Source organism: Chiloscyllium plagiosum, unplaced genomic scaffold (assembly GCF_037043375.1).
Source record: "Chiloscyllium plagiosum isolate Xiang-an unplaced genomic scaffold, Cpla_swu_hap1 HiC_scaffold_3, whole genome shotgun sequence".
Taxonomy (NCBI): Eukaryota; Metazoa; Chordata; class Chondrichthyes; order Orectolobiformes; family Hemiscylliidae; genus Chiloscyllium; species Chiloscyllium plagiosum.
Window position 1 is genome coordinate 55,068,739 of NW_028270141.1, and position 20,620 is coordinate 55,089,358.

General features: G+C 42.4%; 1 protein-coding gene across 3 annotated transcripts in view; it reads left to right on the forward strand.

The window, feature by feature from the left end:
* Nucleotides 1-20,620, forward strand: part of col19a1 (collagen, type XIX, alpha 1) — a 422,382-nt gene that overhangs the window by 137,881 nt on the left and 263,881 nt on the right. For all 3 annotated transcript variants that reach the window (XM_087979446.1, XM_087979452.1, XM_087979458.1), the window contains exon 13: nucleotides 14,448-14,471. In XM_087979446.1, coding sequence (XP_087835572.1) covers nucleotides 14,448-14,471 — 24 coding nt within the window. The remainder of the gene's footprint in view (nucleotides 1-14,447; nucleotides 14,472-20,620) is intronic.

Below are 20,620 nucleotides of genomic sequence, written 5' to 3' on the forward strand. Positions count from 1 at the left end.
TGGAGTTTAAAAGGATGAAGGGGGATCTCATTGAAACTTAGAGAATACTGACGGGCCTGAATAGAGTGGAGTGGCGAAGGTACTTCCACTGGTAGGAGAGACTAGGATCTGAGAGTAAAGCTTCAGAGTGAAGGGATGACCCTTTAGAACTGAGATGAGGAGGAATTGTTTACAGCTAGAGAGTGACAAAACTTCAGAACTCGTTGCCGCAAAAAGCTGTGGAGGCCAAGTCATTGAGTGTATTGAAAACATCAGTAGATATTTAGGTTCTTGATTAGTAAGGAGATTAAGGGTTATGTGGAGAAGGCATGAGCATGGGATTGAAAAATCCACCTCCCAAAGTGGAGTAGTCCCTCAGACTTGATGGGCCAAATGCTATAATTCTGGTCCTGGTACTTAATGATCGTTAAAATAGAACAAACAAACATTCATCTGGAATGTATTACCAACACAGTTTAAAATAGCATATCCAAATATTTCAATGATCAGAGCCATCTCTAGGGAAGAGAAATGGTCAGAAGGCACTAGAACAAGGCTGTTCCAGAAAAATGCAGAGATAAACTTGCTGTTTTAAAGTCTGGAATGGAAACATTAGTTGCAAGATAGTTATGAACAAGTTTGTATCATGCATTTCATGAGAAGTTGAGATGTTGAGTTCCATGAATGATTAGTTGTTGCACATATTTCCCATGATTTCTTTCACACTTGTATAGAGTGAGATTGACAATTATGGACCTCAGCCATGTAATGATTCTTCCTTTGGTCTGAAAATTCCAATTCAGGAAAAAGTGCACTAAGGGAGGACAAGCTAGTCCATTGATCCAGTTCTCAGCTCAGACTCTCTTATTTCTGGTCAATTTGTCTTTCTCGTGCCTTTTTTTTGATTATAAGTATAGGATGCTGGTGGTGTAGTGGTAAAGTCACTGGGTTAATAATGTACAAGTCCAAATTATCATGCCTTCAAATCTCACCACTGCAGCAGATGGAGGTTAAATTCAACTAATAAAAATAATCTGTTACTGAAATAATCTTAGTGATGGTGACCATTAAATGATCAACAAATTAACAAAAAGCCAGTCCTGCACATTCTTTCTTAGATACGGGGCCCAAAACTGCCACAATATTCCAAATGTCATTTGTCCATAGCCTTATACAGCCTCAGTAACATATTTCTGCTCTTGTATTCTAGCCTTCTTGAAATGAATACTCACATTTCATCTACCTTCCTAACTGCGAACTAAACCTGCATGTTAACCTTAACAGAATCCTGAACTAGAACTCCTCAGTCCCTTTGCGCTTCAGGCATCTGAAGCTTTTCCCCTTTGTGAAAATAGTCCAGCACCAAGTAAGGGTATCTCAGGTGGAAAGATGAGGTTAAATTGTGTTCGGGGTTGGGGGGCTGGGGGCTGGGGCTAGGAGAGAGGTAGTAATGGGTCCTGACTAAGAAACCAGTGTGACTTGAGGGAGCACCCATGGAGAGCAGGTCTTGAAGAATGGGCCTTATGTTGAAAAAAAGTAGAAAAGGAGGGGACCTTCCTCCTCCTCCCTCCCCCAGGCCTGAGCAGAATGGGTTTCAAATCTTCCTCCTCGCCCTATTCGTAAATCCTTCCTGTCAACTTGAAAACTGAGTAGTAAATGTCTTTTTTATGTGGTCATCAATTGCTTACTTCAGGGCAACAGAGGCTGGGCCTGCACCTATCAGTCAACCCCTGGGCATGTCAGCCATGACCTGGAGCTATCTAACTCCATCTGTCTGTTAACATCTGATCTGTCAGTCAGCACTTATTAGCTGTCAGATCCAGATGTTGACTGGCTGATCCAGATGTTAATTGGCAGCTCCAGGTCTATACATTAGTAATCATTTTCTGCTTTTAACAGAAAGAGGATTCTCTTCAATATTGGGTTGAATTTCCAACTTCCTTCTCAGGGAATAGATAACTGTCTGAAAACAGCTCTGCATGCAGCTCCATTTATGCTGAAGCAGTGCATTCTACAACAGTGTTAGTTACAAGATCTCATGGATTGATTCACAGAATGGTACAAATGGGCCTTCAGCTCTCTGGTGTTCATGTAAAGATCTGCCTTACCCCTTTCGGGGTAACAACAGGTGAGAGATTCAACTGGCATACATTCCATAACTCAGTCCTGGTCATCTCTGTTATTCAATCTGTCCCCTGTTCACTCATGTACTTGTTTCAGTGAGGACTTTTCAAATATTCACTAATCTGGCTCCAAGTGTTTGTACTGGAGCTGTGTCTTTGGTCAGTTGCCAGAAGTTGTATTTTTTAATCACTGACTCAGCACATTTTTGGGATACCACAGTCATGCTTAAACAAGCTCAGGGGAAAGACAAATGCTGCCAAATCCCAGTAATTGCTTTCAAAGCAACTGTACACTGCTATATGATAGCTTTACAACGAATACTTCCTGGTATATTTCCCACTGAGTTGGTAAAGACATCCAGTGCTCGGAAAGATACGTGTGAGATCTTTGTATCGTTTGACAGGAATGTCCTATGGAGATGATTTTGCAAAGTCACGTTCCTGACACTGAACATTCCCCCATCTTCCTTTCCCCAATCTTCTCCTCCTCTTTCCTTTCTCCTTGTCACCCAACCCTTCTATCACTCTCGCACTCTCAAGTTAGAAGTAGGAGCAGAAATAAGCCTTTCAACCTATCAAGTCTGCTCTGCTATTCAATTAGATCGTGGCTAACCTCCACTTGCCTCCCTTTTCTTAGAACCTGTTATTTCCCTTTGTTCCTGACTAAAAGTCTGCCTATCTCAGTTTTGAATATACGTAACGGTCCAGTTTTGACAGCCCTTTGTAGTAAAAATATTCAGATTAACTACCCTCTGAGAAAAGAAATTCATCCCCATCGCTGGTTTAAATGCGCAGCACCTTATTCCGAGATTATGTCCATGGTCCTAGACTCTTCCACAAGGAGGAACAACATTTCTACATTATTTTGTCAAGTCCTCTAAACATATTTTAAGTTTCAAAATGGTGGCGTCACAATCTTCTAAATTCCAGTGAGTACGTGCCCAACCTCCTCAGCTTCTTAATGGAGGGATTCTGGGATAAGTAAGTCCCTTAGTAAAACCTGAGCTGAAAATGTGTTGCTGGAAAAGCGCAGCAGGTCAGGCAGCATCCAAGGAACAGGAGAATCGACGTTTCGGGCATAAGCCCTTCTTCAGGAATGAGGAAATTCCTGTAAAAGGGCTTATTCCCGAAACGTCGATTCTCCTGTTCCTTGGATGCTGCCTGACCTGCTGCACTTTTCCAGCAACACATTTTCAGCTCTGATCTCCAGCATCTGCAGCCCTCACATTCTCCCCTTAGTAAAACCTCCTTACTTTTATACTCTGTTCCTTTTGAAATAAAGGGCACTCACAGCTCTGTTATGCATTCCTCCCTCTTCCTCTCTCCCTCTTTCTCTCCCTCTCTCCCTCTCTCCCTCTCTCCCTCTCTCTCGCTCTCTCCTTTCCTCCTTATCTCCTGTCTCTATTTTCCCCTGTTTATCTCCTTCCTCGTCTCCCCCTCCAAACCCTCACAGCTCCCTGTCTCTCTCATGCCCCATCTTCTATCATTATTTCTTTCTCCTCACTCCACCTACTGGGGAGGGCAATCTGGATTTGAGGTGTATGTCCACCATGGTATTTTTTCACTTTGGTAGATTTCCATCTATGTTTCTAATAAATATAATTGGGAGGCATCCTTGAGGGCATTGTCAACAAGTTGTATCCTGCAAAATATATAAATATAATTCCATATCCTGTCTGTATTGTTCTAAAGTACTACATTGTAATTGTCAATTTATTACATTTATGGTTTGGCCCACTGCGTTGATAATTGTTACACTCCCTGTCTGTGGCTCAGTTTGGTTATTTTCTTTATTTTGAGATGCAAGCCTTTGGTGTTCCAGTCCTATTCTAGATCATAGAATCATAGAATCCCTGAAGTGTGGAAAAAGACCATTTGGCCCATCAAGTCCACACCAAAGATCATCCCACTGAAAACCACCCACTACCCTAACCCTGTAACCCTGCATTTCCCATGACTAATTTGCCTAGCCTGCACATCCCTGAATACTATGGGCAATTTAGCATGACTAATCACCTAACCTACACATATTTCTACTTCAGGAGGAAACGGAAGCACCCGGAGGAAACTCACAGGGAGATGGGGAGAATGTGCAAACTCCATACAGACAGTTGCCAGAGGCTAGAATTGAACCCAAGTCCCCAGCATTGTGAGGCAGTATAGTGCTAACTACTGAGGTACTATGTGACCCAGAGCACAGCACTCCAAGCACTCCTCTGCTGTCTTTCAGATGACTCTCACAAACAAGTGTATAAGATTCTACTCCCGATCCTTGACCCCTCACCAAAGCTACTTTGAGGAAGAGCAGGGAGTAATTATCCCAAGTGTCCTGGCCAATAGACCTCATCCTTCAGTCAACATCAGCGAAACAGATGGGCCCAAATCTCCCAGCATTATGAAAGGTTTCTGACTCAGATTCAATATGAGATGTCCCTTAGGACTCTGAGGAAGTTTGGACATCCAGGTTGTTACACTGGAAATTTAGTATTTGGGTTGAAAGTTTAACTCTTCCAGACTGATTCCCTGAACCCAATAACAGTGGGATCAAACAGCCAGAAACAAGGCTGTCTGCCTTATTACAGGAGCATTGAGTTAAATTGTGATTGAAGCAAAAGGCAATCGGTACTTTTTTTATCTGGCTGAGCTGAATCCCATCACAATGTACTGACTATTCAGGTTAGGGTGTGAGGCAAACTCAACTTTGGTGAAAAACACACAGAGAATGCTGGAGATACTCAGCAGATCTAGCAGCATTGATGGAGAGAGAAATAGTGTTAACATTCTGAGTCTAGTATGACTCTTCAGTTCTTGGGTGAAGCACAGCTTTGGTTAAGGGATACACTGTATTGCAGGTGAGTTGGGCCTGGGAGAGAGCTCTGTCAAAAGCCAAAATGGCTGTGGTGGGCTGATTGATGCCCTGTTGAGAAAATGTACATTTATATAATTCCGTTCACATCTCAGGACTATGCTAAGAAGTATGTTTGATGTAAAGTCATTGTTGTAATGTATGTGGCTAGTAAGCCTCGACATCTTCTTTGTGAAATACTAACCTATGATATGCAGTCAACCACTCAAAGAACAAAGAACAAAGAAAATTACAGCACAGGAACAGGCCCTTCGGCCCTCCAAGCCTGTTCCAATCCAGATCCTCTATCGAAACCCGCTGCCTATTTTCTAAAAATCTGTATCCCTCTGCTCTCTGCGCATTCATATATCTGTCTTACATCTTAAATGACTCTATTGTTCCTGTCCCTACCATCTCTGCTGGCATATCTTCCCTAAACCTTTCCCCTCTCAATTTGAACCCGTGACCCCTAGTAATTGTGTTCCCCACTCTGGGGAAAAAGCTTCTTGCTATCCACCCTGTCTACACCTCTCATGATTTTGTAGACCTCAATCAGGTCCCCCCCTCAACCTCTGTCTTTCCAATGAAAATAATCCTAATCTATTCAACCTCTCTGCATAGCTAGTGCCCTCCCTATCAGGCAACAGCCTGGTAAACCTTCTGTGCAACCTCTCCAAAGCATCCACATCCTTTTGGTAATGTGGCGACCAGAACTGTATGCAGTGTTCCAAATGTGGCTGAACCAAAGTCCTATACAACTGTAACATGACCTGCCAACTCTTGTACTCAATACCCTGTCCAAAGAAGGAAAGCATGCCGTATGCCTGCTTGACCACTTTGCTGACCTGTGTTGCCACCTTCAGGGAACAATGGACCTGAACACCCAGATCTCTCTGTACTTGAATTTTCCCCAGGACCTTTTCATTTACTGTATAGTTCGCTCTTGAATTTGATCTTCCAAAATCCATCACATCGCATTTCCCCAGATTGAACTCAGTCTGCCATTTCTCTGCCCATCTCTCTAATTTATCGATATTCTGCTGTGTTCTGTGATAGTCCCCTTCACTATCTGCTACTCCGCCAATCTTGGTGTCATCTGCAAACTTGCTAATCAGGCAACCGACACCTTTTCCTCCAAATCATTTATATATACCACAAGCAACAGTGGTCCCAGCACAGATCCCTGTGGAACACCACTGGTCACAGGTCTCCATTTTGAGAAACTCCCTTCCACTATTACTCTATGTCCCCTGTTCCCCAGCCAGTTCTCTATCCATCTAGCTAGAACACCCTAGACCCTCTACAACTTCAACTTCTCCATTAGCCTCCATTGGGAAACCTTATCAAATTCCTTAGTAAAGTCCATATATATGACATCTACAGCCCTTCCCCCATCAATCAACTTTGTCACTTCCTCAAATAATTCTATTAGGTTTGTAAGACATGACCTTCCCCGCACAAAACCATGCTGCCCATTACTGATAAGCCCATTTTCTTCCAACTTAGATATCATCAGCTCTTTAAACCTTTACCAGCTAATCCTACAGCTTTTGACAATGGCTGACCAGACAGTGAGTAATGCCCAGTGGGTTGTACCAGCACAACCAGTAGACCTAAGTGTTAGCTGAATCCCACAAGGTTGCTGTTGATGTTGAGTACTATAACTTTATGATTATGATTTAGATCCTTTAATTTCACGTCCTTGTCCCAGAGCTGATCAACAACTCACAATCAGGGGTGAGGTGGGGGTGATATCTGCAGTAAGCAGACACAAGAGGTTTCCTTCTTTCTTTATCCATTAGTGAGAGGGATAGAAACCAACTACATCAGAAGAAGTGGCCCAATGCACTCTGTTCCATCCCTCTCTCCCCATCATCCCTTCTGGTTCCACATGTCCGCCTAGCCAGCCTTTTTACCATTCACCCACCTTCCATGATCCTTTATAGACTCCATGGTAAGTTAGTGCTTACTCATGCCAACCCATTCCCCTCCACACAACCCTTTTCCGTTATGTTAATAATGCCAAATCATCCAGTGACAACCATGTCACCATGTTCACATTAAAAATGCTCTTAACTGTCATTGATGAATTTAGTACTTCAAAAAAGTATACCATTATTAATAAAAAGCCCACACATTGTAGTCAGTGTTCTTTATGCCCTTATCAAAATATGCACTGGAATCCACAGTCTGACTTCAAAGGGACTGTAAACATTTGGAACTGTCGATCAAACTATGTACTGAGAGGCACCTCACTGTGAAAATGAAAGATTGTGAAATTAGTTATGTATCCTGGAATGAAAGCCCTTAAACTAAGGTCAACCTAGAATGAAAAATAAAATACTTTTTATCATTTCAGACTTTAGATTAGATTCCCTACAATGTAGAAACAGGCCCTTCAGCCCAACCAGTCCACACTGACCCTCCGAAGAGTAACCCATCCAGACTCATTTCCCTCTGACTAATGTTAATACTATGGGCAATTTAGCATGCCCAATTCACCTGACCTCCACATCTTTGGACTGTGGGAGTAAACCAGAGCACCTGGAGGAAACCCATGCAGACACAGGGAGAATGTGCAAACTCCTCACAGACAGTCGCCCGAGGCTGGAACCAAACCTGGGACCTTGGTGCTGTGAGGCTGCAGTGCTAACCACTGAATATTCTTCAAATATTTAAGGAGCAGGAATTTTAAATGTCTCTACAGGGGCTTTTGACAGATCTGTTGACAGTTCCAGTGTGTTTAAGGATATCTTGTACACATTGATATCTATTTTTTAACAATCTCAATGGAGACTTTAACATATGTAGCTATGTTAATTATGGACGTGCAAATTGGAAGCTGCTCCCCAACTTCTTCCTGTGATAATGGTAAATGCTGAGTTTAGGGGTGAGACCTCGAGATCCAGGCCTCTGAAGCCATTTTTCTAATGATAGAGAAGCCATCCATGTTTACAAAAATTCAAGCCTTAACTCATTTAATTTTTTTTTTACCATCTACTAACCTTCAGCTCCACAGATGTTTGGATAAATACTAGCATTTATCATATGCTACTGAAGGCCATGCAAAACTATTAACCAAAATTTTGAAGCCTAAACCTGACTTCACCTAACTTCTTGCTTTAACTCAACTTGTTTTTAATTTGTTCATGGGATGTGGGCATCACTGGTTGGCCCAGCATTTATGACAGATCCCAAGTTGTGTTTGAGAAGGTGTTAGTGAGCTTTCTTCTTGAATCGCTGCCATTCTTGTCGTGTAGGAAGACCAACTGTGCTGTTAGGGAGCGAGTTTTGTTTGTTATGATTCTTGGAACTGCCCTTTTTATTGCGATATTTTAAGAGAACATGGACAAAGTTGTACCTATGTCATTGAGAAACCAAGGTGTAAAGCAATATGTGGCTAGCTGTAAACTTTTGTAGCTGGAGTTGCTATGAGTAGCAATGGTTGATGAATCCCTAAAGCAGATGTGTTTGTTCAGTTGTCCTGTGAGGTGTACAGCATATATGTTAACTTCAGTTTCTAAGTAATTTTAATCTACTGGTAGTTTACCAGTCCTGTATCTGAGATTGGTGAGTTTGCAAAAAAAAGGCATTAAAAACACCACTCATTAAGGTAAAACAAAGAACTGCAGATGCTGGAAATCAGAAACAAAAATAGAAATTTCTGGAGTAACTCAACAGGTGTGGCAGTATCTGTGGCAATTGTAATGGATGAAGGATTACTAGACCCAAAATGTTGACTCTGCTATCTCTCCACAGATTCTGCTAGACTTGCTGAGTTTTCCAAGCAATTTCTATTTATGTACCATACATTGAGGACCTTGGTCCTTAGGGTGAAAGAGGGCTGTTTTTCGTCATTGCCATATCTTTGCCAGGATGTGTAGTGAGAGTTCTGTTCCTCCCAAGTGGAGTTTCATACCACACTGGAGTCTTTTAGTTCAGTTGCTGGATGATCAGTGTCATGGATTCAATTCCCGTATTAACTGAGATTAACAAAAGAACAAAGAACGAAAGAGAAGGATGACACAGGAACAGGCCCTTTAGTCCACCAAGCCTGTGCCGATCATCGCATCCTAACTAAACTAAAAAACAAACCATCTGCTCTTACCTGGTCCTTATCCCTCTATTCCCTCTCTACTCATGTAACCATCCAGATGCCTCTTAAATGTCATCAATGTACTTGCTTCCATCACCTCTTCTAGCAATGCGTTCCAGGCTCCTACCACTCTCTGCATGAAAACCTTCCCTTGCACATCTCCCTTAAACTTTCCCCCTCTCACTTTGAATGTCTGCCCTCTTGTAATTGAAACTTCAACCCTAGGAAAAAACCTCTGACTATCTACGCTATTTATGCCTCTCATAATTTTGTAGACCTCAATCAGCTCTCCTCTCAGCTGCCGTCTTTCCAGTGAAAACAATCCTAGTCTTTTTAACATTTCCTCATATACAATGCCTTTGAGACCAGGCAACATCCCGGTGAACCTTCTCTGTACTCTCTCCAAAGCTTCCATGTCGTTGTGGTAGTGTGGTATCCAAAACAGCACACAATACTCCAAATGCAGCCTAACAAGGATTTTACATAGTTGCACGTTATGTGAACTGTTGTGTTCTATGCTTTCTTAATCACCTTGGCCACCTGCGTTGCCACTTTTAGGGAACTGTGGGCCTGCACGCCCAGGTCCATCTGTATGTTAATGTTCCTAAGGGTTCTGCTATTTACAGTATAATTTACACCTAAATTTGATCCTCCAAAATGCGTCACTTCACAGTTGTCTGGATTAAACTCCATCTGCCATTCTGTGCCCATCGACAATCTATCAATATCCTGTTGTATCCTTTAACTGTAAGCAACTCCACCAATCTTCACATCATCTTTAAACTTACTAATCAGACCACCAACAATTTTCTTCAAGAGCATTTATATATCCTACAAGCAGCAGAGGACCTAAGACTGCTCCCTATGGAACACCACTGCTTATCGGTTTCCTTCTATCACTACCCTCTGTCTTCTATGACCACGCCAGTTTTGAATCCATCTAGCCAGCTTACCCCAAACCTCATATGATTTTAGTTTTTGTGCCATGCGGAACTTCATCAAATGCCTTACTAAACTCTATATGAACTATATCCACAGCCCTTTCCTCATCAGTTATCTTTGTCACTTCTTCAAAAGATTCAGACAGGTTGGTAAGATATGAACTTCCCAATACAAAATCATTCTGCCTGTCATTAGCTAGTCCATTTTCTTCCAAGTGTGCATATATCTTGTCCCTCAGAATCTTCTTCAAGAGCTTCCACCACAGACATCAGGCTCACTGGCTTATAATTTCATCAGTTATCCCTGCTTCCTGTCTTAAACAAGGGAAAATCATTGGTTAATCTCCAGTCCTCTGGAACCTCACCTGTGGTCAAAAAGGATGTGAAGATATCTGCTAATACCTCAGCTATTTCTCCACTTGCCTCGCATAGTAACCTAAGATAAATCCCATCTGGCCTTGGGACTTGTCTACCTTAATACAATTTAGTATACCCAAAACTTCCTCCTCCAATGTACTGACATTCTCCAGAGTATACACACACTCAGCTCTGACCTCAACATCAGTCATTTTCTTCTAGAACGTAGAGCATAGGACATAACACGCAGTACAGGCCCTTTGGCCCTTGATGTTGTGCCGATCTGTGGAACAAACCTGAAGCCCATCTATCCTACACTATTTCATTTTCATCCATATGTCTATCCAATGACCATTTAAATGCCCTTAAAGTTGGCGAGTCTACTATTGTTGCAGGCAGTGCGTTCCACATCCCTACTACTCTCTAAATAAAGAAACTACTTCTGATATCTGTCCTATATCTATCACCCCTCAATTTAAAGCTATGTCCCCTCGTGCTAGCTATCACCATCTGAGGAAAAAGGCTCTCACTGTCCACCATATCTAACCCTCGGATTATCTTGTATGTCTGAATTAAGTCACCTCTCAACCTTCTTCTCTCTAACAAAAGCAGTTTCAAGTCCCTCAGCCTTTCCTCATAAGACCTTCCCTTCATCCCAGGCAACATCCTAGTAAATCTCCACTGAATCCCCTCCAAAGCTTCCACATCCTTTCTATAATGCGGTGACCAGTACTGTACGCAATATTCCAAGTGCGGTCGCACCAGAGTTTTGTAAAGCTGCAGCATGACCTTGTGGCTCCAAAACTCAATCTCTCTACCAATAAAAGCTAACACACCATATGCCTTTTTAACAACCCTATCAACCTGGGTGGTAACTTTCAGTGATCTATGTACACGGACACTGAGATCTCTCTGCTCATCTACACTACCAAGAATCTTACCATTAGCCCAGTACCCTTTATTCCTGTTGCACCTTCCAAAGTGAGTCACCTCACACTTTTCCGCATTAAACTCCATTTGCCATCTCTCCGCACAGCTCTGCAGCTTATCCATGTCCGTCTGTAAACTACAACATCCATTAGCACTGTCCACAACTCCAGCGACCTTAGTGTCAACCGTAAATTTTCTAACACATCCTTCTACACCCTCATCTAGGTCATTTATAAAACTGACAAACAGCAGTAGCCCCAAAACAGATCCTTGCAGTACACCACTAGTAACTGAACTCGAGGATGAGCATTTCCCATCAACCACCACCCTCTGTCTTCTTTCAGCTAGCCAATTTCTGATCCAAACCGCTAAATCACCCTCAATCCCATGCCTCCATATTTTGTGCAATAGCCTACCATGGGAGACCTTGTCAAACACCTTACTGAAATCCATATACACCACATCAACCACTTTACCCTCATCCACCTGTTTGGTCACCTTCTCAAAGAACTCAATAAGGTTTGTGAGGCACGACCTACCCTTCACAAAACCGTGTTGACTATCCCTAATCAATATATTCCTTTCTAGATGATCTCAGTATTTTCCTCGACAACATTGTCTTTTTCCAGTGTGAATACTGACAGAAAAAATTCAGTTAGCACTTCTCCTATCTCCTCAGACTCCACGCAGAACCTTCAACTAATATCCTTGATTGGCGTTAATCTTTCTCTAGTCATTCTTTTATTCCTTATATACCTAGAAAAAACTTTCCGGTTTTCCTTGATCCTATCCGCCAACAACTTCTCATGTTCCCTCTTAGCTCTTCTTAGCTCTGTCTTTAGGTCTTTCCTGGCTAACTGGCTAACTCAAGCACCCTAACTGAGTCTTCATGTCTCATCCTATCATAAGCTTTCTTCTTCCTCTTGATAAGAGATTCAACTTCTTTAGTAAACCATGGCTCCCTCGCTCAATCACTTCATCCCTGCCTGACAGGTACATACTTATCAAGGACACGCAGTAACTGTTCCTTGAATAAGCTCCACATTTCAATTATGCCCATCCCCTGCAGTTCCATTCCCCATCCTATGCATCCTAAATCTTACCTAATTGCATTGTAATTGCCTTTACCCCAGCAATAACCCTTGCCCTGCATAATATACCTATCCCTTTCCATTGCTAAAGTAAACATAACTGAATTGTGGTCACTATCACCAAAGTGCTCACCTACCTCCAAATCTAACACCTGGCCAGGTTCATTACCTAGTACCAAATCCAATGAAGCCTCGCCCCTTTGTTGGCTTGTCTACATACTATGTCAGCAAACCCTCCTGTACACATTGGATTAAAAACTGACTCATCTAAAGTACTTGAGTTATAGTATTTCCAGTCAATATTTGGAAAGTTAAAGTCCCCCCATAACAACTACCCTGTTACGCTCGCTCATATCCAGAATTATCTTTGCTATCCTTTCTCTACATTCCTGGAATTATTCAGAGCCCTAAACTCTGAGGAGTAAACTCCCAACAAGGTGACCTCTCCTTGTCTGTTTCTAACCTCAGCCCATACTACCTCAGCAGATGAGTTCTCATACGTCCTTTCTGTTACCATAATACTGTCCTTCATGAAAAATGCCACACCCCCACCTTGATTACCATCTTCTCTGTACTTACTGAACAATCTAAATCCTGGAACCTGCAACAACCATTCCTGTCCCTGCTGTATCCATGTCTCCAAAATGGCCACAACATTGAAGTCCCAGGTACAAACCCATGCTGCAAGTTCACCTACCTTATTCCAGATGTTCTTGGCATTGAAGTAGACACATTTCAAACCATCTTCCTGCTTGCCGGTGAACTCTTGCGACCTTGAAACCATATTTCTGATCTCACTACTCTCAACTCCTAGACACTGGAACTACAATGTAAGTTCCCATCCCCCTGCTGAGTTAGTTTAGACCCTCCCGAATGGCATTAGCATATTTCCCTCCCAGGATATTGGTACCCCTTTGGTTCAGGTGTAGACCATCCTCTTTGTAGAGGTCCCACGTACCCTGAATGAGCCCCAATTATCCAGGTATCTAAAATCCTCCCTCCTGCACCATTCCTGTAGCCTCATGTTTAATTTCTCTGTCCCTATTCCTCGCCTCACTAGCACATAGTACAGGCAACAAACCAGAGATATCAACTCTATTCTAGCACTAAGTTTTCATCCTAGCTCTCTGAATTTCTGCCTTAAATTACCATCCTTTTTTCTACTTTTGTTTGGTGAATGCTAGTATAAAGTATTCATTAAAGATCTCTCCCACTTCCTGTGGCTCCATGCATAACTTCCCTCCTTTGTCCTTGAGTGGAACTACTCTTACCCTTGCAACCCTCTTTCTTCTGATATATGTGTAAAAAGCTTTGGAATTTTACTTGACCCTGTCTGCTAAAGACATTTCATGGCTCCTTTTCACCTTCCTAATTCTGTGTTTGAGCTCCTTCCCAATTTCTCTACACTCCTCAAGGGTTTCATCAGTTTGTAGCTGCCTTGACCTGTTGTATACTTCCTTTTTCCTTTTGACTAAACTTACAATTTCCCTTATCATCCATGGTTCCTGAATCCTGCCATTCTTATCCTTCAGTTTCGCAGAGGCATGCATGTCCTGCACTTTAATCAACTGGTCTTTAAAACCTTTTCACATGCTAGATGTAGATTTGCCCTCAGATAACTGCTCTCAAACCCCATTCTCCAGTTACAATCTAATTGCCTCCAGAGTTACAGCTGCATATACACTTATACCTAGAATATGAATGCTCCTATTCCACATTTTCCATAGTTTATGTGCCTGCAAGTGATACAAAAAGATCCTAAGGTACTAGATAAAATCCGAGGAAAAAAAAATTAATGAATTAATGCCTGCTGTGCAGAGTTTCAGACAAAGGAAATATGTATGCGAGTTTAACCTGTGGTATATGGAACTTTTCTTTACAGTTGAAGAATTGTAAGTCATGCAAGATGTCTCTGTCCAACGCTGAATTCCTTTTAGCTTGTATCAGTCACCCAAGTACTCTTTACAGTCTACACAAATGGCAACAATCAATCTCTGGCATGTTCTCAGTGTGATTACAGCTAAACATGAATGATTAGCACCGTGGGTACCTCACATTTAATTAGCTCCTTTTTATCTTTTACAGATCAAGGGACTGAAAGGAGAACCAGTAAGTACTATATTTTGTTACACAAGTTATGTACTACTCACCAAGTAATCAGTTGAACAGTGAGAAGCAGCATGAGGTCAGGGTCAATCCCTGTTCTGAGCCAATGATGCTGATCTTAGAGGGGCAATAACATTGGCCTCAGCATCCCATAGCTTGGTGGAAGGAGAAATGTAGGATTTGAGTCCATGCCAGTTGTTACCTTCTGAAACAGGGAGAGGCCTCACTCATCTTGAGTTGCTGCTGTGCCTCAGGTCCCTGAGGAAGTTCTGACAGTGTACATCCATGGTAGATACTGGGGGGAGAGGGGAGGGTATTTCTGGTTACCAGTTTTACCCAGTCCAATTGCTCCATGATTCAGTATGGCAGTGGGAGGTGGTAGCCAATGCCCTCTGGCCAGGAAGATGTGGATTATTTGCCCTTGGCTGATTTTTCATGCCTAAGTCCCATAAGTAAATTTAAAAAATATATAAAGGCAGACTGTACAAGTGCAAAGAAGCTCATGCCAGGTCTTTATGAGCCACTGATCAGAAGCCAGCTGGAGTCATTGTGATTAATTCTGGACACCATACTTTAGAAGAGGGTTTCTATTTTGGAGACACAATGAGATGAGTAACAGAACTGTAGCATGGATTGATGACTTCCATTTTTGAAAAATGCGAGGTCGGTTCCTTAGAATAGAAATGATGAAGGGCACATTTAATGAAAGTGTTTAAAATTATGAAAGATTTTAACAAGAATGAATAAGGGCGAAACCATTTTCAGTCACACAGATGTTGGTAACCAAAACATAAGAACTAAGAGCAAGAGTGGGCAATTCAATCCCTCAAACCTGCTCTGCCATTCAATATGATCATGGCTGATCTCACCTTGGCATAACTCCACTTTTTTGCCCATTCACCATAGTCCTTTAACCCATTACTAATTTAAAAAAATCTCTATCTCCTTCCCTGGGGTATTGAATTCCATAATCCTCTGGAGTAAAGAATTCCAAAGATGGGAAGAAACATTTCCCCTTGGTAGAGGGGTCAATGACTAGAGGGTGTAGATTTAAGTGAAAAAGGAGAAGGTTTAGAGGGGATGTGAAGAAAATGTTTTTCACCTAGACGCGGGAATCTAGAACTCACTGCCTCTAAATGTAGTAGAAGCAGAAATTCTCAAGAAATTATAGAAGTGTTTAGATGTACACTTGTGATGCCAAAGCTTGCAAGGCCAAGTGCTGCGAAAATAGGACCAGAGTAGTTAAGTGATTGTTTCTGATCAACATGGACACAATGGGCTGAAGGGCCTTCTTCTATCCTGTAGAGCCCTATGACCTTAATAGTGCACAAAAATGGTGTTGAGAAAGATGACCAGCCATGATCCAGTTAAATAGAGGCAGAGGCTCAAGGGGTTGAATGGCCTTCTCTTGCTCCTAGTTTCCTGTGTTCAAGGTTCAACTCCAGAATTACTTGAATGTTTAAAAATTGAATAATCTTGAAGGCTGAGGGAAGTGGAAGTAAGGCCACTGCTTAGACAGTGAGTGAATGAGGAAAAACTGTATTGACATAGTGTCACTGAATATGTCAAAACCTGAGGGAAACAACTGAGTGCCAGCACTCAGAGAGGAAACAGGGAAGATTGAACATGAGAAGTTATTGAGTCTGAAGTCAAGGCATGCAAAATATATCTTCAGCTGGTTACTGAGAGAGTGCTAAAAACACTCTGAGTAACTCATGCATTCACAATCTGACACATAACAGAATTTAACCATTCATGCCAGCAATATTCTCACAACTACATTAAAGACATAGCCAGACACTTGGCAAGCTTGGTGCAATGCAAAATGAATGCCATTGACTCAAAGCCAACTAATCCCTCCCACCCTCATTCATCTTCAGAACCAGTTGCTCCACTGTTGTGAAGCATAACACTCCAGATACGATTGTGTACTCAAGATGCAATAATTATATTTACATTAATAATTAATCATAAGTCCATTTAAACAAAAACCTGACCCAGTTTCTTTTTATTCCTTGCTGACTAATCCATACCAGGGCATTAATATTATAGAATACATTACAGCATGTATGGGCTATTCTACCCAAATGGTTTCTGTGCTCCCACACGTCTTGTCCCAACACTTTTGATCTCATGCTTATAACAGGAAGAGACCATTCAGCCTGTTGAGCTTGCTTCACCATTCAATACATCATAGCTGATCTTGAGTTTTAATTCCTCTTTTCCACTATTTTTATATTTATTTGTGAGATGTGGATATCACTGGCTGGTCAACATGTACTGCCAGTCCCTACTGACACTTTACAAGGTGATGGTGAGAATCCTTCTTGAACTGCTGCAGGCCATACGCAATATATTGCCAAGTCAGGGTGATGAGTGGCTTGTAGGGGAACTGGAAGATGCTCCTATGTTTCTGCTGCCCTTGTTCTTCTAAATGCAAGTTGTTATGGGTTTCAAAGATGCTGTCTGAGGACCTTTAATGAATTCCTGCAGGGCATCTAAAATTGGGGGCATAGTGGACAGTGAAGAAAGTTATCTAAGAATACAAAGAACTCTTGATCAATTCAGTCAATGGGCTGAGGAGTGACAGATGCAGTTTAATTTGGATAAATGTGAGTTATTGCATTTTGGTAAAACAAACGAGGGGAGGACTTACGTAGTTATTCGTAGGGCCTTGCGTAGTGTTGTAGAACAGAGAGACTTAGAGGTTCAGATACATAATTCTTCGAAATTTGTGTCACATGTAGACAGAATGGTTAAGAAGGCATTTAGCATGCTTGCCTTCATTGGTCGGATCTTTGAACAGAGGTAGTTCTGGGATAACGCATGCTTTGGCAGGGCGATTTGGTTATAACATTGCTGAAGCATTAGGTAATGGTATTTTGTAGAATGCTTACCTCTATTAGCAACAGCACGATTCCAACAAGGATCGGTTTGTGCGCTTTGTTCTACGCATGCACCAATGTCTGCACCACTCTGCGCATCCACTAATGTCCATGCCATTCTGCACATACACTAATGTCCATGCCATTCTGCACATACATTAATGTCAATGCAATTCTGTGCATACACTAAAGTCCATTACATTCTGTGCATACATTAATGTCCATGCCATTCTGCGCATGCGCTAATGTCCATGCCATTCTGCACTTGGACTAATGTCCATGCCATTCTGTGCATACATTAATGTCCATGCCATTCTGCGCATTCACTAAAGTTCAAGCCATTCTGCGCATATATTAATGTCTATGCCATTCTGCGCATCCACTAATGTCCATGCCATTCTGCACATACAGTAATGTCCATGCCATTCTACACATCCACTAATGTCCAAGCCATTCTGCGCATCCACTAATGTCTATGCCATTCTGCGCACCCACTAATGTCTATGCCATTCTGCGCATGCACTAATGTTCATGCCATTCTGCACATACATTGATGTCTATGCCATTCTGCACATGCACTAATGCCTATGCCATTCTGCGCGCACACTCATGTCTATGCCATTCAGCATATGCACTAATGTTTATGCCATTCTGCACATGCGCTAATGTCCATGCCATTATGCACATGTGCTAATGTCTATGCCATTCTGCACATGCGCTAATGTCCATGCCATTCTGCACATACGTTAAAGTCTGTACCATTCTGCACACGTTCTCATGTCCATGCCATTCTGTGCATGCACTAATGTCTATGCCATTCTGCGCGCACACTCATGTCCATGCCACTCAGCGCATACACTCATGTCTATGCCACTCTGCACATGCACTAATGTTTATGCCATTCTGCACATGCGCTAATGTCTATGCCATTCTGTGCATGCACTAACGTCCATGCCATTCTGCGCATGCACTAATGTCTATGCCATTCTGCTCATTCACTTATATTCATTCAATTCTGCGCATGCACTAATGTCTCTGCCATTCTGCGCATACATTAATGTCTATGCCATTCTGCGCATCCACTCATGTCCATGCCATTCTGCGCATGTACTAATGTCCATGCCATTCTGCACAGACATTAATGTCTATGCCATTCTGCGCATCCACTCATGTCCATGCCATTCTGCGCATGTACTAATGTCCATGCCATTCTGCACAGACATTAACGTCCATGCCATTCTGCGCATGCACTAATGTCTATGCCATTCTGCTCATTCACTTATATCCATTCAATTCTGCGCATGCACTAATGTCTCTGCCATTCTGCGCATACATTGATGTCTATGCCATTCTGCGCATCCACTCATGTCCATGCCATTCTGCGCATATACTAATGTCCATGCCATTCTGCACAGACATTAATGTCTATGCCATTCTGCGCATCCACTCATGTCCATGCCATTCTGCGCATGTACTAATGTCCATGTCATTCTGCACAGACATTAATGTCTATGCCATTCTGCGCATCCACTCATGTCCATGCCATTCTGCGCATATACTAATGTCCATGCCATTCTGCACAGACATTAATGTCTATGCCATTCTGCGCATCCACTCATGTCCATGCCATTCTGCGCATATACTAATGTCCATGCCATTCTGCACAGACATTAATGTCTATGCCATTCTGCGCATCCACTCATGTCCATGCCATTCTGCGCATATACTAATGTCCATGCCATTCTGCACAGACATTAATGTCTATGCCATTCTGCGCATCCACTCATGTCCATGCCATTCTGCGCATATACTAATGTCCATGCCATTCTGCACAGACATTAATGTCTATGCCATTCTGCGCATCCACTCATGTCCATGCCATTCTGCACAGACATTAATGTCTATGCCATTCTGCGCATATTCTAATGTCCATGCCATTCTGCACAGACATTAATGTCTATGCCATTCTGCACAGACATTAATGTCTATGCCATTCTGCGCATGCACTAATGTCCATGCCATTCTGCACATACGTTAAAGTCTATGCCATTCTGCACATGTGCTAATGTCTATGCCATTTGCACATGCGCTAATGTCCATGCCATTCTGCGCACACACTCATGTTCATGCCACTCTACGCATACACTCATGTCTATGCCGTTCTGCACATGCACTAATGTTTATGCCATTTGCACATGTGCTAATGTCCATGCCATTCTGCACATGTGCTAATGTCTATGCCATTCTGCACATGCGCTAATGTCCATGCCATTCTGCACATACGTTAAAGTCTATGCCATTCTGCGCATACATTAATGTCTAATGCCATTCTACACATACATTCATGTCCATTCTGCACATGCGCTAATGTCTATGCCATTCTGCACATGCGCTAATATCCATGCCATTCTGCACATACGTTAAAGTCTATGCCATTCTGCGCACGTTCTCATGTCCATGCCATTCTGCGCATGCACTAATGTCTATGCCAATCTGCGCGCACACTCATGTCCATGCCACTCTGCGCTTACATTCATATCTATGCCACTCTGCACATGCACTAATGTTTATGCCATTCTGCACATGCGCTAATGTCCATGCCATTCTGCACATGTGCTAATGTCTATGCCATTCTGCCCATGTGTTAATGTCCATGCCATTCTGCACATACATTAATGTCTATGCCATTCTACACATACACTCATGTCCATTCTGCACATGCGCTAATGTCTATGCCATTCTGCACATGCGCTAATGTCCATGCCATTCTGCACATACGTTAAAGTCTATGCCATTCTGCACTCGTTCTCATGTCCATGCCATTCTATGCATGCACTAATGTCTATACCATTCTGCACATGCACTAATGTCCATGCCATTCTGCACTTGCACTAATGTCCATGCCATTCTGCACATACACTCATGTCCATGCCATTCTGCGCATGCACTAACGTCCATGCCATTCTGCGCATGCACTAATGTCTATGCCATTCTGCACATGAGCTAATGTCTATGCCATTCTGCACATGCGCTAAAGTTCATGCCATTCTGCGCATATACTCATGTCTATGCCATTCTGCACATGCACTAATGTCTATGCTATTCTGCACATGCGCTAAAGTCCATGCCATTCTGCACATACATTAATGTCTATGCCATTCTACACATACACTCATGTCCATTCTGCACATGCGCTAATGTCCATGCCATTCTGCACATACGTTAAAGTCTATGCCATTCTGCGCACGTACTCATGTCCATGCCATT